The sequence below is a fragment of the Vitis riparia genome, chromosome 11, assembly GCF_004353265.1.
Source record: "Vitis riparia cultivar Riparia Gloire de Montpellier isolate 1030 chromosome 11, EGFV_Vit.rip_1.0, whole genome shotgun sequence".
NCBI classification, from domain to species: Eukaryota; Viridiplantae; Streptophyta; class Magnoliopsida; order Vitales; family Vitaceae; genus Vitis; species Vitis riparia.
In genome coordinates, this window is record NC_048441.1 from 2,634,530 (window position 1) to 2,660,381 (window position 25,852).

The window sequence follows — 25,852 nt, forward strand, 5'->3', positions numbered from 1 at the left end:
ATAACATAATAATAACACACCATAGCATTCTTTGTTAAGGCAAAAAGTTGCATGGGAAGCAAGGGACTGAGACAAAGTGCCTGTGTTTCAGGAAGAAAAAGATGAAGTGCTGCCACATTAGATATTCAATACTAGAAGAATGATTATTTTTTAACTAATTTATTTAACAATGGAAAATTGTTCCCTTTTTATAATAGGTAACATTTTTTTTTTGTCCCTGCTGAGACTTGAACCTTGTTGGAAATCTTGGTATTCTCTATATAAGGAAAACTGAGTTGTGTACAGGGTGTATATTTTGCAGTTATTATGATAGAATCAGATCCCTCAATTATAGGGATTGATAGATAAGAGTTTCCTAGTTGAATAGGATTTGTTATATATATTCCTAAGATGTAACTTTTTATTAAATGAGAAAGAATTCTATTAAACATTTTCTTTTGTTATGTTATCAGAGCAGGTTCTATAATAATATTTTTCTTTTCTTCTATGATTAGGGTTCATCCCTTTAGCATCATTATTTTCCTCTCTTTAGTTTTTCCCCTTTCCATATTTGTTTGTTTGCATTTTTCTTTTTTTTCTATTCAAGATGTCTGAAGTGTCTCAAGCAAATCTGAAGGGATCTACCATAGAAACACAGCAGAATCATCCTTCAGGGGAGCTTCAAAACATACAAGCAGCATATAGGTTGAATGGAAAGAATTATCTGCAATGGTCCTAATTAGAGAGGGCTTTTGTCGAAGGGAAAGGGGAAACTCAGCCATTTGATTAGTGGAGGACCAGATTTAAGTGATCCAAAATTTACTAGCTGGGATGAAGAAGACTCGATGATTATATCCTAGCTTGGGAATTCCATGAAACTAGATATTGCAGGAACCTGCATGTTTCTGAATTCTGCCTGTGAAATATGGAAGCTTGTTAAGACAAATGTACTCCAAGATGCGTGATGTTACCTTACTTTATGAGATCAGGATCAAAATTGCTGCCACAAAACAAGGTTTACATTTGGTTACTGAATATGCTAATATTCTAAAAAGTTTTTGGCTAGAGATGGATCATTATCGAAGTATACAAATGAAGTGCAATGAAGATATTGCCATGCTTCAAAGGTTTGTTGAGAGGGAAAGGATTTTTTTATTTTCTTGTTGGTCTTAACATTGAATTTGATCAAGTTAGAGTCCAAGTTCTTGGAAAAGAAGAGCTGCCATCTATGAACAAGACCATATCTATCATCTGAACGGAAGAAAGTAGGAGGATAGTTATGCTTGAACCACAATTGGTAGAAGGCTCAGCAATGATTTCTATCAATTCAAGTGGAAAAGAAGTTATATCTAGCAATGATGGACAGATAGTAAGTAACAATAGTAGGTGTGGAGACTTACCTAAATCTTCAAAACCCACTGTATGGTGTAACTACTGTAAGAAACCATGACATACTAAGGAAACCGGCTACAAACTCCATGGGAGACCGCCAAATCCTAATCAGTCACAAGGCCAAAACCGAAATGGAGGCTTCAGGAATGGACAACATGGACAGACACATTTATCTAATGGTCAGACTTCTTCTGACGAGAAAACAGGTTTCATTAGTGGTGAAAAGGCTCAGTTTAGCAAAGAAGACAATGACAGGTTGAAGAGCCTATTGGAGACTCTCGAAGAACCCTCTAGTTTGTGTTTTCAGCAGAATCAGGTATGGTTTCTGTTTCTCATTTTAAGTGCCTCTGATATTTCTTTTTCTAGCTCTTGGATTCAGGAGCTACTGACCATATGACCCATTCCTCTCATAAATTCTCTACCTATAACCCAGCCCTAGCAACAAAAAGATTACAATTGCAGAGATCTCTGGCCACAGTGGCTTGTCAAGGAGAAATAAGTGTGCCCTAAAATTAAAAAATGTCTTCCATGTTCCAAAATTGTCTACCAACATTCCATCCATCAACTAACAAAAGATCTACACCATAATGTAACCTTTTTCCCCACAAATTGTTTATTTCAGGACTGGGCTACGGGGACAATGACTGGACTTGTTAGAGAAAAAATGGACTTTACTACCTTGAAGCACCAAATGGTTGGACTAGTAGTAAGAACCAAGTTCTTATGTCATTTTTGTCTAAAAAATCTTCAAATAAGGACCAAATTTGGCTTTTTCATTTTTGTTTTGATCACCCTCCTTTTAGTATTCTTAGAGTTATGTGATGCAGTACAAAAAATAAAATGAAAGGAGAGTATAATTGCAAGGACCTTAGGAATCACTCCTAGAAACCTTAGGCTTCACACCAAGTACTCTTTGCATCTCACAAAGGAAAAACTGGCTGCTGAAAATTCATTCATTCATTGATTACTTCCAAAAGACTAATCAACTACCATATAAGACTTTTCTAGGGACTTATAACTCCTTGGAACTAGACACAATAAATGCAACTTGAAAATAGCAAACTTGGACTGATTACTAACCACATTAAAGACTGTTGGAAAATGATAACAATAATGATTGAAAATGGTAACTTTAACCATTGACTAAGCCCATAACTTAATTTTTGAAAGTACTTTCTAGGCTGAACCCATATTGACTTATATAAGATCCCAACTAAGCCCATTATCATCTAGAGAGTGCCAAATTAAAGCTTGGGCCTTGAAGCCCATTATCATCTGATGTAAGTACTATTTTTCCAACCATTTTTAGTATTGATCTAAAACTAGTTTGGGATTGCGCTCAAAAAAATTAGAACCAACAATGCTAAGGAATTCTTCAATCAACTTTTGTCACCCTTCTTTCAGAAAGAAGGAATTCTACATGAGTCCTCTTGTGTTGACACACCCTAGCAAAATGGGGTTGTTGAGCAGAAAAATGGTCACCTATTAGCTATTACCCGAGCCCTTTTGTTTCAGAAAAATTTTCCAAAATCTTTATGGGGAGAAGCAATTCTTACTATTGCACATCTCATAAACAGGGTGCCTTCTAGAGTCTCAACAATGAAAAGTCCAATGCAATGTTTTTTAGAATTTTTTCCGAACTTCTATATCTCAAACAAACTTGCTCCACTAGTCCTTGGTTATGTATCATTCATTCATGCTCATACCTATAATCTTAGTAAGTTGGACCCTAGAGCTATTAAATGCATTTTTGTTGGGTATTCTTCCACTCAAAAAGGGTATAAGTGCTCTCATCTTGCAACTAGAAAAAATTGTCTCGACAGATATGACCTTTGTTGAAAATGAGAGTTATTTTTGTAACCCTTATCTTCAAGGGGAGACATCATCTATGGAAGATAAGGGTATGTTTTTGCTTGATCTGCCTTTCTCTTCTTCGTCTTATTCTTCCTTATTTGGTGAGACTCCTAAAATAGTAAATGTTCCTCTTGAACCCGAACCTAAGTCCCTCGAACTTGAAACCCTTGGAGAGTCAACGAGAGTGGACTCTTCAAAACCTACAACTACAAAGCCATTGCAAGTGTAATCAAGGAGGAAAGCTACCATTATTGATCCTATGCAAGTTCAAGAGTCCAATCCATTACCTAGTAATGAGGTAATCAATGTTTCCTCTTCTTATTTACTTCAATCTCAAGGTTATACTAACCTTAATTTACCCATTGCTATCAAAGAAGTTACAAGATCTTATACCCAACATTCTTTGTCTAATTTTGTGACCTTTAACAGCTTTTCACCTTCTCATCGAGCCTTCCTCACCCAACTTAACACCATTACCATTCCACAAACCTTGTCTGAGGCACTTAGAGATGGGAATTGGAAACAAGCTATGAGAATTGAGACAAAGGCATTGGAGAAAAATGGGACGTGGGAGATTGTGGAGTTACCAAGAGGAAAGAAACCGATTGGTTGCAAGTGGATGTTCACAGTGAAGTACAAGGTAGATGGTTCACTTGAAAGATATAAGGCAAGACTTGTTGCAAAAGGGTATACACAAACATATGGTATTTGACTCTTAAGAAACATTTGCACCAGTGGTTAAGATGAATATTGTAAGAATTTTGTTATCTTTAGCTGCCATATTTGGTTGGGATTTGCAATAATTTGATGTAAAGAATGTGTTTTTACATGGAGATCTCGAAGAAGAAATTTATATGAAAGCATTACCAAGTTTCAATACAGGTTTAGGCAAAAATAAAGTGTGCAAGTTAAAGAAAGCTTTGTATGGTCTAAAGCAATCTCCTAGCGCATGGTTTGGTAGGTTTACTAAAACAGTGATGGAGATGAAGTACAAGCAAAGTCAAGAAAATCATACATTGTTTATAAAATATTCAGCTTCAGGGGGAGTCACAGTCATGTTGGTTTTGTTAATTATATAATTGTGACAGGTATGATCTAAAAAAAAAGGAGAGACTTCAGAGACCTTTGGCAAATGAATCCAAGATAAAAGTATTGGACAAGTTGAAATATTTCTTATTTCTTAGGAATAGAGGTAGCATAATCTAAGTAGGGGATATTAATTTCTTTGCAAAAATGTGTTAGACTTGCTCAAGGAAACTGGAAAGGTTGGTTGTAAACCAGCTGAAACTCCCATTGAGTAGAATCAAAAGCTAGGAGAGGCAACATATGACAAGAATATAGATCGAAGGATGTATCAACGATTAGTTGGGAGGTTGATTTACCTTTCACACACAAGACCAAACATTGTTTATGCCGTCAGTGTGGTTAGTTTATGCACAATCCAAAAGAGATTCATCTTCCAGCTATCAAGTGCATCCTACACTACCTTAAGGGTACTCCGAGTAAGGGAATTCTGTTCAAAAAAGGCCCTGAAATGAGGTTGGAGGTCTATACCAATGCTGATTATGCATGATTGATTATGGACAGAAGGTCTACAACAGGATATTGTACCTTTCTTGGACGAATCTTGGTGACTTGGAGGTGTAAGAAGCAAAATGCGGTGGCATGATCAAGCTCAGAAGCAGAATTTAGAGTTATGGCACACGACATCTATGAGTTGTTGTGGATAAAGATAATTCTTGGAGATCTCATAATTAAATGGGATAGTCCTATGAGGCTCTATTATGATAATAAGTCAGTCATTAGTATTGCACATAATCCAGTACAACACGATCGAATTGAGCACATTGAAATTGATAGGCACTTCATAAAGGAAAAACTAGAGAGTGATTTGATTGTACGCCCTATATTCCTACAAATAATCAACTAGCAAATGTTCTCACAAAGGGATTGGCTGACTCCGTGTTTCATGTTATAGTAGGCAAGTTGGGAATGGATAATATCTATTCACCAGCTTGAGGGGGAGTGTTGGAAATCTCAGTATTCTTTATATAACAAATTGAGTTGTGTACATGGCGTATATTTTGTATTTATTATGATAGAATCAGATCCCTCAATTATAGGGATTGATATATAAGAGTTTCTTGGTCGGATAGGATTTGATATGTTTATACAACCTAAACATATTATTTACTACGATGTACTGTTTTATTAATTGAGAAAGAATTCTATTAAACAAATTTTTTTTTTTAAAACCTAAAACTTCCCACACCCCCAACCCAGTCCCTCAATACTTGAGGCAGGCCTCAAAGGAAAATTTTCTGTTATTATTATTAATGTTTTGAAATTTTTTCTTGGTAACACTTGAAAGACTGTAAAATCAGACTGCAAGCAAAACACATGATTCACAGCTGTAACATTGCACAGTACCAAAGTGATGTTCAACAAGCATGCCACCATAATGATTACCATACCCATCTTCTCCTATATGTGTGCTGTGGAAGCTACACCCTCCTTGGCATGCCATTCCTTTACTTAAATTGGAACTATTCATTACTCGTGTTAAAGTACAGACACCTACTCATTTTAGACCATCTATACTGATTTTTTTGGATTATAATTTTTATCATATTGTGTTATGCCATTATGTGTTGATCTACAGGCAGACTTGCTGCTTAAATGTTTACATTAGTTGGTAAATCATGCAAATTGTGATCGACATAACAGATTCTTCATGATGTTAGTGATGACTGGCTGAGAGGGCATTGGCCATAATACATAAGATTTTATTACATTGTGCATTATGCAGCAGCCTAAACACAGAGAACTCATTATCTGTGATGGCACAAACTGAAATTGAGATGCTGTTATTATTGATGGTAAATTCTAAGTCATAGTTTATGCAGTTGACTTGCAGTCCGAATGTGCTAATGTCATGGTATTAGGGCCAAACAGCCACCAATTACCTCTCCATTGGTAATGGTTTGCCAAGTAACAGTTTCAGATTACAACCAAACCTTTTTTCATAGTCTTCTTATCCCAAGTGTTTTTATTTCTCATTAGTAAAAAATGTGTTTCCAGACAGAAAAATGTGGGGGAACAGCATTCCATTATCAGAATGAAAACTCATTTTCTTGTCCACACCCAAATGGGCCTGCAGCTTGCAGTATACAGTAGTTTTGTGTTCTTTCCAATCTATATAATGGAAACTCCATACATGTGCACAGAAATAAGTGGTGGCCCCTCAAGCAATTCAAATTGACATGAAACAGTTTGATGCATAATCTCCTATGCATCTCACCAATCCCATAATGTTAAAGAACATGAAGGCTTCTCACCTGTAATGCTTCACAGCTTCAGTTTTGTTCCCTTGTATCCAAGCCTTGAGTAAATATTCATAAAAACTGTATCATGTTAATGAGTTAAGAACCTTTATTGTTACAAACAAGCAATAACCAGAATATAACTGAAAAAGACATTTTGTAAATCAATTGACATGCAATATGTACATGACAATGCATGTTATGGAAATAAAATACATCCCAGGTGAATATTATATACTTTTGGCAGCACAATGGTTGTGACTAGTAATCATTCTGTGAAAGGCCTCATACACATACTTACCTTGATGAGAAAAGTCTTAACCATCCATAAAAGAATAAGTTGCGCTCTTTCTGAATCAAATTTTGTAGGCCTCTCTATTGTTTCAAGAAGAATAGTAGCTTGAGTAGAACATTATATACTCCTGGACATCTCAAACCCTTCAATAGTGCTAAAATCTCAGCTTAAATAGCCAACCCACTGCCTACCAGCCTAAATAAGACAGATTATTTCTCCCCTATGACCTCTAATTGTTCTCTGTTAGCTGTATATATCTGTACATACCATAATGTGGTTGTTTCCTTAGGGATAACACCTTCCTAATCAGGTCTCTCAATTGTATATATATATATGTATTACTCCTCTGATAAATAATAAGAAATTAAGAAGTACCTTGATTAGGTTACATGGTATCAGAGCCATTGGCTCAAAGTCTGGGAGGTGTCAAGATCGGCCGGTACCCGAAGTCCGGTGACCTGAAGCTGAACGCGTGAGAAGCAGGACGCATCAACTCACGCGCCGGCGCGTGGAGGAGCGTAGCAGCTTCTGTTGACCTCCGATCAGTTGCGTGGGTGACGCAATCCCATTCTCTGGCCAAGGTGATCTCGCTCCGCTCTTGTTCTTTGAGATTCTGCCCTTGGGGTTCCGTGACTGAACCCTTTCCCGATCCCGATCTCTCTGGTTACCGCGAGTCATCGCTGCAATCCGCGAGAAAGAAAGAGAGAGATTTGTGGATGGTGTTGAGATTCTGCCATTGGGACGCGTCGACGGAGATTGGTCAGATTTGTCACCTTCGCCGGAACCTTGCCCCTCGATCCACCCTGCCCCTCGATCCACCTTCCTGAGACGCCTTCTTCTCAGATGGGCGTATTGTCGTCTGATACATCAGACGTTGGTGATGAGACCCAGCCATCACGAGTTTAGCGAAAATCAAACCTCACTGCTCTCTTAATTTCTTCTTCCAGGATTCGAACCCCGGTCTCAGATCCCGACACCCTCTCACGCCTTCTCTTCGACGCTGATCACCGGCGTTCCTCCTACTCCGCCGCAACCCTAGATTCGCACTTTGCTCCGAATCTGGCCGGCTGTTCCCTGTACATCACAGTCGCCGGAAACCGACGGTTGTGATTCTCCTTCCGCCCACCTTGGTAGCCACGACAGCAATACATTTTGTCAAGGGGTTTTATAGTTGCTTTTGACGCAAGCTTTGACGCTTTTGACCCCTTCGTGTAAGAGAGGTACTTGTCTCTTTCTTCTTGCTGTGTGGTGAATTGTAATTTCTGGTCTGGGCTGATTACTTTGGAGATTGAATTTTATTATCATGGAAGAGAATAAGAATTCTGTTGCTGATATAGTGCCCATTGTGTCAAAAATAACTGAACACAAATTAAATGGGTCTAATTATATTGAATGGAGCAAGACTATCAAAATTTATCTGAGAAGTGTTGCTAAAGATGATCACTTGACTGAGGAACCTCCTACTGATATCACTAGAAAACTTTGGTTGCAAGATGATGCACGGTTATTTCTGCAGATGAAAAACTCTATTAATAGTGATATTGTTGGTCTGCTGAGCCATTGTGAATTTGTTAAAGAGCTAATGGATTATCTTGATTTTCTGTACTCTGGAAAAGGAAATGTCTCTCGGATGTATGATGTATGGAATGCCTTCCATTGTCCTGAAAAGGGAGCTAAATCCCTCACTGCATATTTTATGGACTTCAAGAAGGTATATGAGGAATTGAATGCACTTATGCCTTTCAGTCCGGATGTTAGAGTCCAACAGGCTCAACGGGAACAGATGGCTGTTATGAGCTTCTTATCCGGTCTCCCATCTGAGTTTGAGACTGCCAAATCTCAGATTCTTTCTGGTTCTGACATTGGTTCCCTTCAGGAAGTTTTCAGTAGAGTTCTACGAACTGAGAATGTCTCATCTTCTCAGCACACCAATGTTCTTGTTGCCAAAGGAGGAAATGCAGAAAATACAAGAAGGGTGAATAATAGGGGCGGAAACAGGGCATTCGAAAATCGTGGCAATGATTCAAGTACTATTGTGTGTTTTTACTGCCATGAGGCTGGCCATACCAAGAGAAACTGTAGGAAATTGCAAAATCGAAATCGGAGAATTCAAACTGCCAATGTTGCTACATCTGATACTGCTACGTTTTCAGACTCCTCAGACAAGATCATCACTATGACAGCAGAAGAGTTTGCCAAATATTCACAGTATCAAGACGCACTGAAAGCATCTACTCCTGTTAGTGCTCTGGCAGAGTCAGGTAAAACATGTCTTGTCTCCTCCTCAAACAAATGGATAATTGATTCAGGTGCCACAGATCATATGACAGGTAATCATAAAACTTTCTCTACCTTCAGAACACATTCTGCTCCCCCTGTTACTGTTGCTGATGGTTCTACCTATGAGATTAAAGGGTCTGGGACTGTGAAACCAACATCTTCTATTACGTTATCGTCTGTGTTAAACTTACCAAATTTGGCCTTTAACCTAATCTCTGTCAGTAAACTTACCAAAAATCTGAATTGTAGTGTCTCATTTTTCCCTGATCATTGTGTGTTTCAGGATCTTATGACGAAACGGACATTTGGTAAAGGACATGTATCTGATGGGCTCTATATTCTTGACGAGTGGGTACCTCGACCAGTTGCGTGTGTCAGTACTGCCTCTCCTGTTGAAGCTCATTGTCGGTTAGGACATCCTTCTCTATCGGTGTTGAAGAAATTATGTCCTCAGTTTGATACTTTACCTTCATTAGATTGTGAGTCGTGTCATTTTGCGAAGCATCATCGTAGTTCTTTAGGCCCAAGGATTAATAAACGGGCTGAGTCTTTGTTTGAGTTAGTACATTCTGATGTTTGGGGTCCGTGCCCTGTTACTTCTCAAACTGGGTTTCGATATTTTGTTACCTTTGTGGATGATTTTTCTCGAATGACTTGGATTTATTTTATGAAGAATCGTTCAGAAGTGTTTTCCCATTTTTGTGCTTTCTCTGCTGAGATTAAAACCCAATATGATGTGCCTGTGAAAATATTAAGAAGCGATAATGGAAAAGAATATGTGTCTAACTCATTTCAGAATTACATGAGTCACCATGGGATTCTTCATCAAACATCATGTGTTGATACTCCTTCTCAAAATGGGGTTGCTGAAAGAAAAAACAGGCATTTACTTGAGACAGCTCGTGCACTCATGTTCCAGATGAAGGTTCCGAAACAGTTTTGGGCTGATGCCGTTTCCACAGCTTGCTTTTTGATCAACCGTATGCCCACTGTAGTGCTTAAAGGTGATATTCCGTACAAAGTAATACATCCACAGAAATCACCTTTTCCCCTTGAACCAAGAATTTTTGGATGTACATGCTATGTTAGAGATACAAGGCCTTTTGTTACTAAACTTGATCCTAAGGCGTTACGGTGTGTTTTCTTGGGGTACTCAAGACAGCAAAAGGGCTATAGATGTTTCTCGCCTGATCTCAATAAGTATCTAATTTCAACGGATGTTGTGTTTTCCGAAGACACATCCTTCTTCTCTTCACCCACAAGTTCTGCAAGTGAGGAGGATGAAGAATGGCTCGTGTATCAAGTGGTTCATTCAAGACCAATTGCTGGACAATCAAGTGTGGTTGATTCTGATGCGTCTCTTGCTCATTTGGGTCCTGTTGTTACTATTCCTCCTGCTCCAGACAAACCACCCATTGTCCAGGTGTACTCTCGGCGCCCAATGACAACAGATACATGTCCTGCACCAGCTCCTTCGTCATCTGATCCTTCCAGTGATCTCGACCTTCCTATTAGCCTTCGAAAAGGTAAGCGACACTGCAAATCTATCTATTCCATTGCTAACTTTGTGTCTTATGATCACCTGTCATCTTCCTCAAGTGTCCTTGTAGCCTCTATAGATTCTATTTCAGTACCTAAAACTGTTACAGAGGCCCTGAATCATCCTGGGTGGAAGAATGCAATGCTTGAAGAAATCTGTGCATTGGAGAATAATCATACATGGAAACTTGTTGATTTGCCTCCAGGAAAGAAAGTTGTTGGCTGCAAGTGGGTCTTTGCGGTAAAAGTTAATCCTGATGGCTCTGTGGCACGACTGAAAGCCAAACTTGTAGCTAGAGGATATGCTCAGACATATGGAGTAGACTATTCTGATACTTTCTCTCCTGTTGCCAAACTCAATTCAGTTCGACTATTTATTTCTATTGCTGCTTCCCAACAGTGGATGATACATCAGTTAGACATCAAGAATGCTTTTCTTCATGGTGATCTAGAGGAAGAGGTCTATCTGGAGCAACCTCCTGGGTTTGTTGCTCAGGGGGAGTATGGGAAGGTTTGTTGTCTGAAAAAAGCTCTCTATGGATTGAAGCAGAGTCCCCGTGCTTGGTTTGGAAAATTCAGTAAGGAGATTCAAGCATTTGGCATGAACAAGAGTGAGAAAGATCACTCCGTTTTCTACAAGAAAACAGCTGCTGGTATCATACTTCTTGTGGTCTATGTCGATGATATAGTTATTACAGGAAATGATCATGCAGGAATCTCTGATCTTAAGACATTCATGCATTCCAAGTTTCATACAAAGGACTTGGGTGAACTGAAGTATTTCCTGGGAATAGAAGTATCAAGGAGCAAAAAGGGATGTTCTTATCACAGAGGAAGTATGTGCTTGATCTGCTTAAAGAGACCGGTAAGATAGAAGCAAAGCCATGTACTACCCCGATGGTGCCTAATGTACAACTTATGCCAGATGATGGAGATCCCTTCTACAACCCTGAAAGGTATCGGAGAGTGGTTGGGAAGCTAAACTATCTCACCGTGACGCGACCAGATATTGCATATGCAGTAAGTGTTGTTAGTCAGTTCACATCTGCGCCTACAATAAAGCATTGGGCGGCTTTAGAGCAGATTTTGTGCTATCTAAAGAAGGCTCCTGGTCTAGGCATACTATATAGTAGTCAGGGACACACTTGTATTGAGTGTTTTTCTGATGCGGATTGGGCAGGTTCTAAGTTTGATAGAAGATCCACTACAGGTTATTGTGTGTTCTTCGGCGGGAATCTAGTGGCTTGGAAAAGTAAGAAGCAGAGTGTTGTATCCCGTTCGAGTGCAGAATCTGAGTATAGGGCCATGGCACAGCTACTTGTGAAATCATATGGATACATCAACTCTTATGTGAAGTGGGATTGAAGTGCACAATGCCAGCAAAGCTTTGGTGTGACAATCAAGCCGCTCTTCATATTGCTGCGAACCCAGTCTATCATGAAAGAACCAAACACATTGAAGTTGATTGTCACTTCATTCGTGAAAAGATTGAGGAAAATCTAATCTCTACTGGCTATGTAAAGACTGGAGAGCAACTTGGGGATATTTTTACAAAAGCTCTAAATGGAACTCGAGTTGAGTACTTTTGTAACAAGCTGGGCATGATCAACATCTATGCTCCAACTTGAGGGGGAGTGTTAGCTGTATATATCTGTACATACCATAATGTGGTTGTTTCCTTAGGGATAACACCTTCCTAATCAGGTCTCTCAATTGTATATATATATATGTATTACTCCTCTGATAAATAATAAGAAATTAAGAAGTACCTTGATTAGGTTACATTCTCTTATTATACATCTTGCTTAGGTTTCCTAAAAACCACCAATAATTTTTCCTCTGGATAAGAGCACAGAAGATAGTAATAACCTTTCCTCTGGTTCTCAAAAGAAAAAATTCACCAATCTATTAAAATAAAAGCTAAAAGAAACCCTGCTGAACTTTTTTTGTAACTGAAACCCACAGAGAACTAAATAAACACACTGTCCATGTACCATCCACCAACCTATACATATCATGAAAAATCCTAGCCTCCTGTCCACAACCAAATCAACCACAAAGCGTCTATGAGAGTACAAGGCAAAACGCTATGCCTTGCTTTCTTACAAAAGCCTGAAAGAGAATAACTGGCATATCTTAAATGTCATTGGGGACAAACTAGAAAACAACCTTCCACAAAGCATATGAAATGGAGCAATGAATGAACAAATGATTGGCTCAATCCATGCTTCTGGTTTGAAGCAGACTATGTATTTATTTTCTTCCAAAATACCAACCAAGCGAAAGCTTTCTTACTTTAGGAGGTATCGTACTGTCCAGATTAATTTGGTCCATAGGAATAAGGCTACAACTTAGGTGGAACCAAGTCACCCAACCCAAGGTTTGGCTTGGCATGGGCAGGGTTTGAATGGGTTAGGGTTGGGTTTGGGTTAGAAAATATCAACCTGAAAATAGTAGGGTTGGAGCGGATTGAAGTTTTGGACAACTCGCTGAAAACCAAACCTGCACATAATTATTTATTGATTATTTTTAAATTATATTATCTATAATTTTATTTAAATATGAAAAATAGAAAGATTTGCCAATCCTGTTAGCTCTATCACAAAAACGATAATGACTAAACTCTTAACATTTCTGACTTTTTAATTATCTTGGATAGTGTTTATCACTTTTAAATTGTCTTAAATGAATACGCTTATCATTTTTGTTTAATTGTAAAAGCATTTTAGAATGTTAGAATTTGAGTTTGTGAGTTGTGATTTATGTTAAATCAATAACTAAAGAACATATTTTAAGGCTTTGAGAAATTTAGCTTTTAACCTTCTTTATTTTATAATATGATTTATATGTCATAGACTTTAAAATATTAATTTTATTTAATAACTTGAAAGAACCCAAATTGCCCACAAGCTTGGCGTGGGTTAGTAATTCCCAACCCATCCTTTTTTTTTTTTTTTTTGATAGATAAAGAGAATAAAATTAAACGGGAAGAGGAAACACCAAACTAGTGCCCTCTAGGTATACAGGGAGTATACAAGCAGCCCACAGACTCGAAACCAAGGGAGGAGGAAATAAACAACAACCCCTACCCTTAATTAGAGCCTAGCCACTCAAAAAAGCTAACAAGAGAAGAAGGGCTCAAAACTATAAACACCCTAACCCAAGACCAAAGATTACATACAAAATAATATTTCAGTCTTTGGAGCAAAAGCCCCTCATTCCCAAAAGCCAACAAATGTCTTTCCTTCCAGACTGACCAAAATATACAGAAGGGGTCATTTGCCCCTCATTCCCAACCTGTCCTTGGGTAAGGTTTGGTGCGGATTGGACATATTGCTAGCAGGTTTGACACGGGCTAGGCTTCTAACCCGTCCAAGTTGTAGCCCTATGTAGGAAGAAAGAAGAATTGTTATAGTTGGAGCAGGATCAGAAAAAAGGATTTCAAGATGAAAAGACCTATTCTATATACCATTGCCCATTGAGATATACAAATAACCTTTTTGTTAAAGCATTGATAACAGAAGAAAGTTCATTAACCAATTGTTAAGAAAGTAAACTTCCAAGAACTTTCATAATAAAATTCCAATACTATGAAATAACTAAAGCTCAACCAAAACAGTAAGTGTAAAGCCTGGCATAAGTCATTTCATTGGACCTGTGTGTATGAACAAGACAAAGATTAAGTTTGTTTATTTATTTTTATTTTTTTTATAGATAAAAGCACAGAAAATGAATATATTAATGAAAAAGGGCACCCAAAGGCCAATCCAAAGCATATAAGAAGTAGACAACAAGTGCCTAAAGGCAAAAAACAAAAATAAGAAGGGTACAAAAAATCTCACCAGACCTCATCTAAAGCCCAACCAATCAAAAAAGTTGATTAAAGGAATAGGCCCTTCAACTTAGTCCAAGACCAAAAATTACAAACAAAAGAATATTTCATCATTTGGATCAAAAACTCCTCATTTTCAAAAGCAATCCTATTTCTTTCCTTCCAAACCGTCCAAAAGAGACACATAGGGGCTGCTCTCCAAACTTTTCTTCGCTTCTTGCCCACAAAAGAACCATGCCACCCAAGGAGGGTCTCTTTGACTGATGAAGGGAGGACCCACAACACACCAAAGAGGGTAAATAACAACTTCCACAAGATCCTAGCCTTAGTGCAATGGATTAGAAGGTGATCAATAGACTCTTTAGCAGCATAACAAAGGAAACATGTATTCGGGAGTGACCAACCCCTCCTCTTTAGCTAGTCCAACGTTAAAGTTTTACCTTATGAAGCTTCCCAAGCAAAAAACCCACCTTAATAGGAACACAAGGGCTCCAAATAATGCTTCTCAAAAACGGAACTGTACTGCTGCCCTCCATATATAAAGGGATTTAACAGAAAAGTTCCCATCCTTAGCCTCTTTCCACCGCATCCTATCCTCCAAATCAGTAACCACTCTCTTCCCTTGTAAGGAGAAAATGAATCTCTCCACCATTTCCATCTCTCAATCATTAAATGACCTAGAGAACCGAAGTTTCCAGCCCCCCTTCTCCCCTGAAGAATCCCAACCTCTGCCACCCACACCTCTTTTGAGGCCACCAACGCATACAAAGAAGGGAAAGAAACACTCAAAGCATCATCCCCACACCACCTATCCTCCCAAAATCTCACTCTTCTACCATCCCCCACCAAGAAAACAATTTTGCTTTTCATTAAAGGTCATTCCTTCCTAATTTCTTTCCAAAACCCTACACCAAACCCCTCCCTTACTTCTGAGGTATACCACCCCCCTTCTTCTACCCCAAACTTCCTACTAATAACTTGTTTCCAAAGAGTCCCCCTTTCTTCCGCAAAGAGCCAACTCCATTTACCCAAAAAGGCCCTACTGAGTTTAGAGAGACATCTAACACCCAGGCCACCCTTTCTTTTATTTGAACATACAATTGCCCACTTTACAAGATGAGGCTTTTTCGCCAACAACCCCCCACAAGATGAGGCTTCTTGTTATTTGAGATATTCTTTATATTGGACTTGTTGCAATCCATACAAACTTGCCTAGATTAAATAACACTTATAAGCTAGGAGTCAACATTAATAGTTCTCCTTCTCTCTACTCCTCTCAAGCATTTACTATAGCAGCATGGAAGAAGTTAACATAGAGAAACTGTACAGTTTATTTTACCTTAGCACAGCTGTTCACTCATATGGTAGTAGTAAAATAATTGTGGTTGTTCTTCTGGGGAAGGAAAGAGTAACTGTTCAGAATATTATAGCTCAGCACAGTACTTTTCACTCAAATAAAAATGAAATACATCATGTTCTTCATTGTCTCTTTTGCTAGCCTTTGTCTATGAGAAGTCTATTTTCCAAAATTTCCCACCACCTTTTTTCTTTTTTTTTTATAGGTAAAAGCAATTGTATTAAAAAGAAAAGTATACACGATGTATACAAGAAACCAAAAAACAAAAAGGCGTGGACACATAAAAAACATCTGCACCCTACGGTGTTCCTAACTGTTGAATATGATGTATTTATAGTGTATAACCTTTCCTTGTTAATATAGGACACATATATGGTAGGACACATGTATGGTAGTTAGGACTCTTAGCCTTGTATATATATATATTTCTCAATTGTAAGTAGATCATTCACATTAATGAGAATCAAGGTCTTTCTTCTTCCTCTCTCTCTCAACATGGTATCAGAGCCAAGGAAGAAAACCTAATTCTTTCCTGTTTCCCGTGTCATCAACTCCGGGAAACCTTCCGGTAACCGTGTTTCATTCCGGTCACCTTCCCCATCTCCCAATACTTTCCGGTCATTCGGATCGTCGACAGAAACCACTCACCGCCGGCGAACTTTTCCGGCGAACTTTCCGGCGAACTTTTCCGGCGACGTCTTTTTCCGACACCGACCATACCAGAAGGAGCGCCTGGAGGAGATCTCCACCTTTTGTGAAGGCACCGGCACCAAAAGAGCCTCCACGCGCCGTCCACGCGCAGCTTTCAGGCCGGCGGCTGCATCTCACGCGCCGGCGCGTGAGGCGCGTGAGGACTTCTCCGCGACGCGCCTCCTCCTCCAGCTTCGCCTGACGCCGACCAGCCTCCCTACCTCCCTGGTTCTCCCATCCGAGCCCTGCACGTACCTCTTTTGGGGATTTTTGTCTCCGTCGGCCCTCCAAACAGTCTTTCCGGCGAAGCTCCGACTACTTTTTCTCCACTCCAATCCCTGCACGTGCCTTGGGAAGTGTTCTTCTACCTTTTTGGTGGTGCCACGCCGCAATCTGAAGCCGTATTAGGGCTCTCTTCAATCCAAACATACTTCATTCTCCAGATAAGTAGATATGACTACTAAAAATTCCATTTTTTCCGCTGTTATATCTGGATCTCCTATGATTACTTCGGAGAAATTGGTTGGCAATGACAATTATCTTTCCTGGTCTGCCTCTGTTGAACTTTGGTTTATGGGTCAAGGATATGAGGATCACTTGATTACACAGGAGGCAGATATCCCTGAGGTTGACCGCGTACAGTGGAGGAAGATAGATGCACAGTTATGTAGTGTATTATGGCAATCGGTTGATCCCAAGATTCTTCTTCATCTTCGGGCCTACAAAACTTGTTTTAAATTTTGGACTCAGGCCAAAGGATTATATACGAATGATATCCAGCGTCTTTATAAGGTGGCTTCTGCTATTGTCCATCTCAGCCAACAGGACTTGGATCTATCTACTTATATTGGCCAGATTGCCTCTCTTAAGGAGGAGTTCTTGACTGTGATGCCTCTTACTCCTGATGTTGGGGCTCAACAAACACAGCTTGACCAGTTCTTCATGGTTCTTACTCTTATTGGCCTCCGTCCGGATCTTGAGCCTGTCCGCGATCAGATTCTTGGTAGTTCATCAGTTCCGTCCTTGGATGATGTGTTTGCTCGCCTCCTCCGTATCTCCTCCACTCAGACTTTGCCATCTGATAGCACTTCAGATTCTTCTGTGTTAGTTTCTCAAACTAGCTCTCGAGGAGGCCGCAGTGGTACCCGAGGTAGAGGTCAACGTCCTCATTGCACCTATTGCAATAAACTTGGCCACACTCGCGATCGTTGCTATCAGTTACATGGACGACCTCCTCGCACTGCCCATGTGGCCCAGTCCTCTGATTCTCCGCTGCCTCAGCCTCCGAGCTCTTCCGCATCTCAGGCTTCTGTTGCCTCTGTTGCCCAGCCTGGTAATGCCTCTGCCTGCCTTACCCACACATCTTCTCTTGGACCCTGGATTCTAGATTCTGGAGCTTCTGATCACTTATCTGGTAATAAGGATCTTTTCTCCTCTATTACTACTACCTCTGCTTTACCTACTGTTACCTTAGCTAATGGTTCTCAAACTGTGGCTAAAGGTATTGGTTTGGCCCTTCCTCTACCTTCTCTACCTCTCACTTCTGTCCTTTATACTCCTGAATGTCCTTTTAATCTTATTTCCATCAGCAAAATCACTCGTACTCTTAATTGCTCTATTACCTTTTCTGATAAATTTGTGACCTTGCAGGACCGGAGTACGGGGAAGACGATTGGCATAGGACGTGAGTCTCAAGGCCTCTATCACCTCACCTCGGATTCATCTCCTGCAGTTTGCATTTCCACTGATGCTCCTCTCCTCATTCACAATCGTCTGGGCCACCCTAGTCTCTCCAAGTTCCAGAAGATGGTCCCTCGTTTTTCCACTTTATCGTCGCTTCCGTGTGAGTCATGTCAGCTTGGGAAACATACTCGTGTCTCGTTCCCAAAGCGTTTGAATAATCGGGCAAAGTCTCCTTTTGAGCTTGTCCACACTGATGTTTGGGGTCCTTGTCGGACTGCGTCTACTTTAGGATTTCAGTATTTTGTCACTTTCATTGATGATTATTCTCGATGTACTTGGTTATTTTTAATGAAAAATCGAGCTGAGTTATTCTCTATTTTCCAGAAATTTTATGCTGAAATCCAAACCCAGTTCAATATTTCTATTCGTGTGTTACGCAGTGACAATGCCAGGGAATATTTTTCAGCACCATTTACTTCGTTTATGTCCCATCATGGGATTCTTCATCAGTCTTCTTGTGCTCATACTCCTCAACAAAATGGGGTAGCTGAACGCAAGAATCGACATCTTGTTGAGACAGCTCGTACTCTCCTCCTCCATAGTAATGTTCCTTTTCGTTTTTGGGGGGACGCTGTTCTTACCGCTTGTTATTTGATTAATCGTATGCCCTCCTCTGTCTTACATGATCAGATTCCTCACTCCCTTCTCTTCCCTGACCAACCACTTTATTTCCTTCCTCCTCGTGTCTTTGGTTGTACTTGCTTTGTTCATATTCTCACTCCTGGACAGGACAAGCTTTCCGCCAAAGCCATGAAGTGTCTCTTCTTGGGATACTCCAGACTTCAGAAGGGTTATCGTTGTTATTCCCTTGAGACTCATCGATACTTTATCTCCGCTGATGTCACCTTCTTTGAGGACTCACCATTCTTTTCCACCACTTCTGAGTCTCTTCCTGTTTCTGAAGTCTTGCCTATTCCCATTGTCTCCCCACCTGATGCTATGCCTCCTCGACCACTTCAGGTTTATCATCGTCGCCCTCGTGTTGTTGCTCCTCTCCCTTTTGCTGAGGCACCTGCTGACTCACTTCCTATCCCTTCGGCTTCACCTACCCCGGCTCTGCCTTCTCCTAATGACTTACCCATTGCTGTTCGGAAAGGTACTCGCTCTACTCGTAATCCTCATCCTATTTACAATTTTTTGAGTTATCATCGATTATCTTCACCCTATTCTGCTTTTGTTTCTGCTATATCCTCTGTTTCTCTTCCAAAGAGCACCCATGAAGCTCTTTCCCATCCAGGCTGGCGACAGGCAATGGTGGATGAAATGGCTGCTCTGCACTCTAATGGCACTTGGGATCTTGTTGTTTTACCCTCGGGTAAATCTACCGTTGGCTGTCGTTGGGTCTACGCAGTTAAGGTTGGTCCTGATGGTCAGGTTGATCGCCTTAAGGCCCGCTTAGTTGCTAAAGGCTATACTCAGGTTTATGGTTCTGATTATGGTGACACATTCTCTCCTGTTGCCAAGATTGCTTCTGTCCGTCTGCTTCTCTCTATGGCTGCCATGTGTTCTTGGCCTCTTTATCAATTGGATATTAAAAATGCCTTCCTTCATGGTGATCTTGCCGAGGAGGTTTATATGGAGCAACCTCCTGGTTTTGTTGCTCAGGGGGAGTCTGGTTTAGTATGCAGGTTACGCCGTTCTCTATATGGCTTGAAACAATCTCCTCGAGCATGGTTTGGCCGTTTTAGTTCTGTTGTTCAAGAGTTTGGCATGCTTCGCAGTACAGCAGACCATTCAGTTTTCTATCATCATAACTCTTTGGGGCAGTGTATTTATCTGGTTGTTTATGTGGACGACATCGTCATTACAGGCAGTGATCAGGATGGTATTCAGAAACTAAAGCAACACCTTTTTACCCACTTTCAGACCAAAGACTTGGGGAAACTCAAGTATTTCTTGGGAATTGAGATAGCTCAATCCAGTTCTGCTGTGGTCCTTTCCCAAAGGAAGTATGCTTTAGACATTTTGGAAGAAACCGGTATGTTAGACTGTAAACCGGTAGACACACCTATGGATCCGAATGTCAAACTTGTACCAGGACAGGGGGAGCCTTTAGGAGACCCCGGGAGATATCGACGGCTTGTAGGTAAATTGAACTATCTCACCATTACTCGTCCAGACATTTCTTTTCCTGTGAGTGTTGTTAGTCAATTCCTACAGTCACCATGTGATAGCCATTGGGATGCTGTAATCCGCATTCTTCGATATATCAAAAGTACACCAGGCCAAGGTGTGTTGTACGAGAACAGAGGTCATACTCAGGTTGTTGGTTACACAGATGCAGATTGGGCTGGCTCACCCACAGATAGACGTTCCACTTCAGGGTACTGTGTTTTTATTGGAGGTAATCTAATATCTTGGAAGAGTAAGAAACAAGATGTAGTGGCCAGATCTAGCGCTGAAGCCGAGTATCGAGCTATGGCTTTGGCAACATGTGAACTCATATGGTTGAGACATCTTCTTCGAGAGTTGAGATTTGGAAAGGATGAACAGATGAAACTCATATGTGATAACCAGGCCGCATTACATATTGCATCCAATCCAGTCTTTCATGAAAGGACCAAACATATTGAAGTTGACTGTCATTTCATTAGAGAGAAGATCGCATCAGGATGTGTTGCTACAAGTTTTGTTAATTCAAATGATCAACTAGCTGACATCTTCACTAAATCTCTCAGAGGTCCTAGGATTAAATATATTTGTAACAAGCTTGGTGCATATGACGTATATGCTCCAGCTTGAGGGGGAGTGTTGAATATAATGTATTTATAGTGTATAACCTTTCCTTGTTAATATAGGACACATATATGGTAGGACACATGTATGGTAGTTAGGACTCTTAGCCTTGTATATATATATATTTCTCAATTGTAAGTAGATCATTCACATTAATGAGAATCAAGGTCTTTCTTCTTCCTCTCTCTCTCAACACTAACCAATCCACAAAATCGAGCATCAACAAGGAGCCATCCCCAACATACAATCTTACACAATCCCAAAATAGATACAAAAAAGAACTTTTAAAAGAATGATTTGAACATTCACAATTCTCAAAGGCTCTCCTATTTCTTTCCCTCCAAATGGACCAAAAAAAGCATAACGGAGCAACCTTCCAAGACTTTTTCCTTTTTCTACCAACAAAAAGGCCTCCCCAACTCAAGAGTAAACCTCTCACCGAAGAGTGCATCAACCACTATACACCAAATAAAACAAAAATTAGTTGCCACAAAATACGAGCTTTCAAACAATGAAGAAGAATATGATCACTCATTTCTTCTTCCTCTTTTGCACATGTAGCATCTATTACGCATCTACCACCCCCTCTTTTTTAGCTGATCCAAAGTCAAAATCTTGGCCCAAGTTGCCTCCCAAGTAAAGAAGTTAACTCTAACAAGGGTCCAGGAGTTCTAGACTATACCATGAGGGAAAGGATCCGCTCCCCTACTAGCCAAGGAGGAGTAGAAAGACTTGACAGAAAAAATATCACTCTTTATATCTACCCACTCCACTGAATCCTCAGATTCCATAGAAAGAGAATGATCATGCAACCTCTCAAAGAAGTTGTCTACTTCCTCCAGCTCCCAATCATTCAACTGTCTAATAAACCTAGGATTCCAGCTACCACCATCCCAAGCATCAGCCACCCAAACATCTTTAGAGGAAGTTATAGAAAAAAAGTTCGGGAAAGCATCCCTCAATGGCAAATCCCCACACCATCTATCATTCCAGAACTTCACCCTGTTCCTAGAACCAACCTTGAAACGCATTCTAACTTTGAAATCTTCCCAACCATTCCTGATTGCCTTCCACACCCTCACTCCATACCCCTCTCTCACCCCATTCGTGCACCAACCCTCATCTTCTTGCCCATACTTGCCAACAAGCACCCGTTTCCAAAGGGGATTTCTTTCGATCGCGAATCTCCAAGACCACTTTCCCAAAAGGGCCTTATTAAAAGTTCCAAGACTTCCAAATCCCAATCCTCCTTTCACTTTTTTCCAAGCAAACAACCAACCAGCTTAATAGATGGGACTTGTTAACTAGAGCTCCCCCACCCCAATGGAAATCCCTTTGAATCTTTTCCAATCTAGCTGCTATCCTCTTAGGAATGACAAAGAAGGACATTTAGTAAATCAGTAAGTTAGATAAGGTGCTCTTAATCAACGTCCATCTTCTGCCTGTTGAGAGATATTGTCACTTCCACCAAGCTAGCCTTTTCTGAAACCTCTCTTCCATCCCTTCCCATACCTTAGAAAACTTGTAGGGAGCTCCAATAGGGAGATCAAAGTAGGTGGTTGGGATGGCACCCACCTTGCATCCTAAAACCTCAGCAAACTCCTTCAAATTTGGGACATTCCCTACTGGAAGCATCTCACTTTTCCTCAGGTTGATCTTCAACCCTAAACACACCTCAAACCACATAAAAACCCAACTCAGATACTCAAGGTTTTCCTTACTAGCATCACACTGAATAAGAGTGTCGTCTACAAACAATAAGTGTGAAACCTCCACTCCCACACCATTCCTCCCTCTGACTAAAAAACCATTGATGAAACCACCATCCTTTGCCCTAGAGAGCAAGCGAGAAAGAGTCTCCATCACCAAAATGAACAAGTTAGGAGACAAGGGGTCTCCTTGTCTCAGCCCTCTAGAATTATGGAAAAAACCTAAAGGGGAGCCATTTACCAAAACAAAGAAGCACGCTGTAGAAATACACCATCTGATCCATCGTATCCACTTGGAGCCAAACCCCATTTTCTCCATTATCGCCAGGATAAAAATTTCCCACCACTTTTCTTTGCAATACAACCCTTATCTTGAAAGATGGAAGCCTTCTTGCACCATGGTGCTCTTTTAAATCTTTCATTAACTTTCACGTCAACAACTAATTCACTTCCACAATCACCAAAGTTTACCCCAAAGTGCAAAATTTGAAGGATCAATGCACAACTCACAGTATCCAACTTCTTCTTCTCTTAATATATTCTCTTTGTATATGGCAAATCTTGCTAGATGACACTTAGCACAAAGGATGTGAAGACATCTGACATCATGGTGCCCCAAATTAAGATCTTTCATGAACTTCCATTGTAAGAATTAATTCCACTTTCATAATCACCAAAGTTTAGACCAAAGTAGAAATTCAAAAATCTGAAGGATCAATTCACAACTCACAAATGAAGTATCAAATTACAGGCCCTTAGCATTACCTAAGCCCAATTAATTCTCATAATTCAACAGTTTATACTTTAGCCAATCTGACCTAGCTTACTTTTCAACAGTTTACATCATAAGCTCCTCTAATATGTATCTCACCAGCTTTCTTTGCAAGACAACCCTTATCATGAAGGATATGAAGCCATCTTGCATCACAGCCCTTCCATTAAGAATTTTCATGAATTTCCACATCAAGAACTAATTCCACTTCCTGAAGCACCAAAGTTCAATCCAAAGTAGAAGCTCAACAATTCAAAGGATCAACTCACAACTCAAAGATAAGAGTACCAAAAACCACAAGGTCCTATGCATCACCTAGGTCTCATTGAGTCTCATAGTTCAACAGCCTATACTTAGTAAAGTCTCATGTTGTTCACTCTCCAACAGGTTATGTTACAAGGTCTCACAATATAAAGTGGACTCAAGATATCACCTGCATAAATATGACATATTTAGCTTGAGAGCTGATATCAAGTCTTTTCAACAGAGAAACTACATATAAGAGTACCACAGTATAAACTTTAAAGGTTGTCCAAAGGCCATACTTCATGAAATCCATCACATATACACCAGAGAGTAAGTACCTATCACCCATGGCACCAAATGTATATATTGATGATGATGTTGCTCCAGTATGAGGATTAATGTATACTGGAAGCAAGCCATCCAGAGGAAAAGTTCTACCAAGCTCTTTGATGACATTCTCCACCTGAAATATCAGTACCAAAACAACTTAGAACTAGAAAGTAAAACAAAAACTTAAGTTCTTCTGATTCTATAATATTTTAGTAACTCTGCTTTCTAATATCTTCTCCATGAGTTTAAAGGATGCAAAAACTTGCAATTTTTTACGACAAGCTAGAGACCTTTAAACTATTTGGACAGGAAACAGCAACTCTGTGAGGCATTCATATCCAAACATGACAGAAAGGGTACCTTCTTCTGGTACTTGGGGTCCCTTGTCCTTTGAGATAAAGCAATAAATTCAAGCTGCTCTGTTCCAGAATCTGCCAGGACACTGTTTCCCTAGGAAAAGGGACTCTTTAGATTAACAGAAGAAGAAAAGAGTAAACAGCTCCAGAAAAGGTGCAAGGTATCAATCTCAATGCCTAATTCTGTGTCTATAAAAAGGAATATAATTAATAGAAGAAAAATGAGAAGCATTCACAAAAAAGGATGGCAGATCCTTCAGAAAAGGGGAGAAAAAGGAGATAAATAATGCTCCAAACAAATTAAAAATCCACTGCCCCTCAATAATGAATAGCCAAAGAATTACCCACAAGAGATTTGCAAAGAATCCATCTCCTGGTTAGTAGATCTGGGACTCCAGAAAAGAAAAAGATAAATTTAGTTAATTCCTCATCCAGTGGTTGTACCTTGAGGTACCTTTATTCCCAATAGAAACCCAGGAGATAACCACTGTGAATCCCCTTCTATCCAAGATCTGCCATTCATCTCATTTAACTTTATGGGCAGAAATTTAAAAACCTCTTAAGTTTAGGTAACAAATTCATACACAGAAATGCAAATTGGGACCCTTGTAGATTGTGTGTGACACATCAATAATATAGTTGTTACAGTTTATTATTGCCATGCTAGAGTTTCTTATCACTATATTACATTTAAAGGTACTATTGCAAGACAAAAACCTAAACCTCTTCTATATTTTCTTTCTTGTCTTTTCGTCCTTCCAAACCTTATAATCATATATTCATAGTTTCAATTATAGTGAACAACATTATCATAACAAGGGCACAAAACGTAAAAGGAGCAATCTAAATCACTCATCTGTTCAAAAATCCAAAGTTTCTTCATCTTCTTCTTATTGAGAGTGTTGAATATAATGTATTTATAGTGTATAACCTTTCCTTGTTAATATAGGATACATGTATGGTAGTTAGGACTCCTAGCCTTGTATATATATATATTTCTCAATTGTAAGTAGATCATCACATTAATGAGAATTAAGGTCTTTCTTCTTTCTCTCTCTCAACATGGTATCAGAGCCAAGGAAGAAAACCTAATTCTTTCCTGTTTCCCGTGTCATCAACTCCGGGAAACCTTCCGGTGACCGTGTTTCATTCCGGTCACCTTCCCCATCTCCCAATACTTTCCGGTCATTCGGATCGTCGACAGAAACTACTCACCGCCGGCGAACTTTTCCGGCGACGTATTTTTCCGACACCGACCATACCAGAAGGAGCGCCTGGAGGAGATCTACAACTTTTGTGAAGGCACCGGCACCAAAAAAGCATCCACGCGCCGCCCACGCGCACGTTTCCGTCCGGCGGCTGCATCTCACGCGCCGGCGCGTGAGGGATTTTCCGGCGACGCGCCTCCTCCAGCAGCCT

At 39.9% G+C, this 25,852-nt stretch overlaps 1 protein-coding gene and 1 pseudogene across 3 annotated transcripts in view; both read right to left on the minus strand.

Annotated features, from left to right (window-relative positions):
- Positions 1 to 25,852, minus strand: part of LOC117925049 (mannosyl-oligosaccharide 1,2-alpha-mannosidase MNS1-like) — a 70,745-nt gene that overhangs the window by 16,051 nt on the left and 28,842 nt on the right. For 2 of the 3 annotated variants that reach the window (XM_034843867.1, XM_034843865.1), the window contains exons 7-9: positions 24,438 to 24,527; positions 24,086 to 24,210; positions 6,564 to 6,629 (exon numbers count right to left, since the gene is read on the minus strand). In XM_034843867.1, the coding sequence (XP_034699758.1) occupies positions 6,564 to 6,629; positions 24,086 to 24,210; positions 24,438 to 24,527 (281 nt within the window). The remainder of the gene's footprint in view (positions 1 to 6,563; positions 6,630 to 24,085; positions 24,211 to 24,437; positions 24,528 to 25,852) is intronic. The other variant, XM_034843866.1, reaches the window with a different exon arrangement.
- On the minus strand, positions 7,669 to 7,771 carry LOC117925778 (annotated as a pseudogene).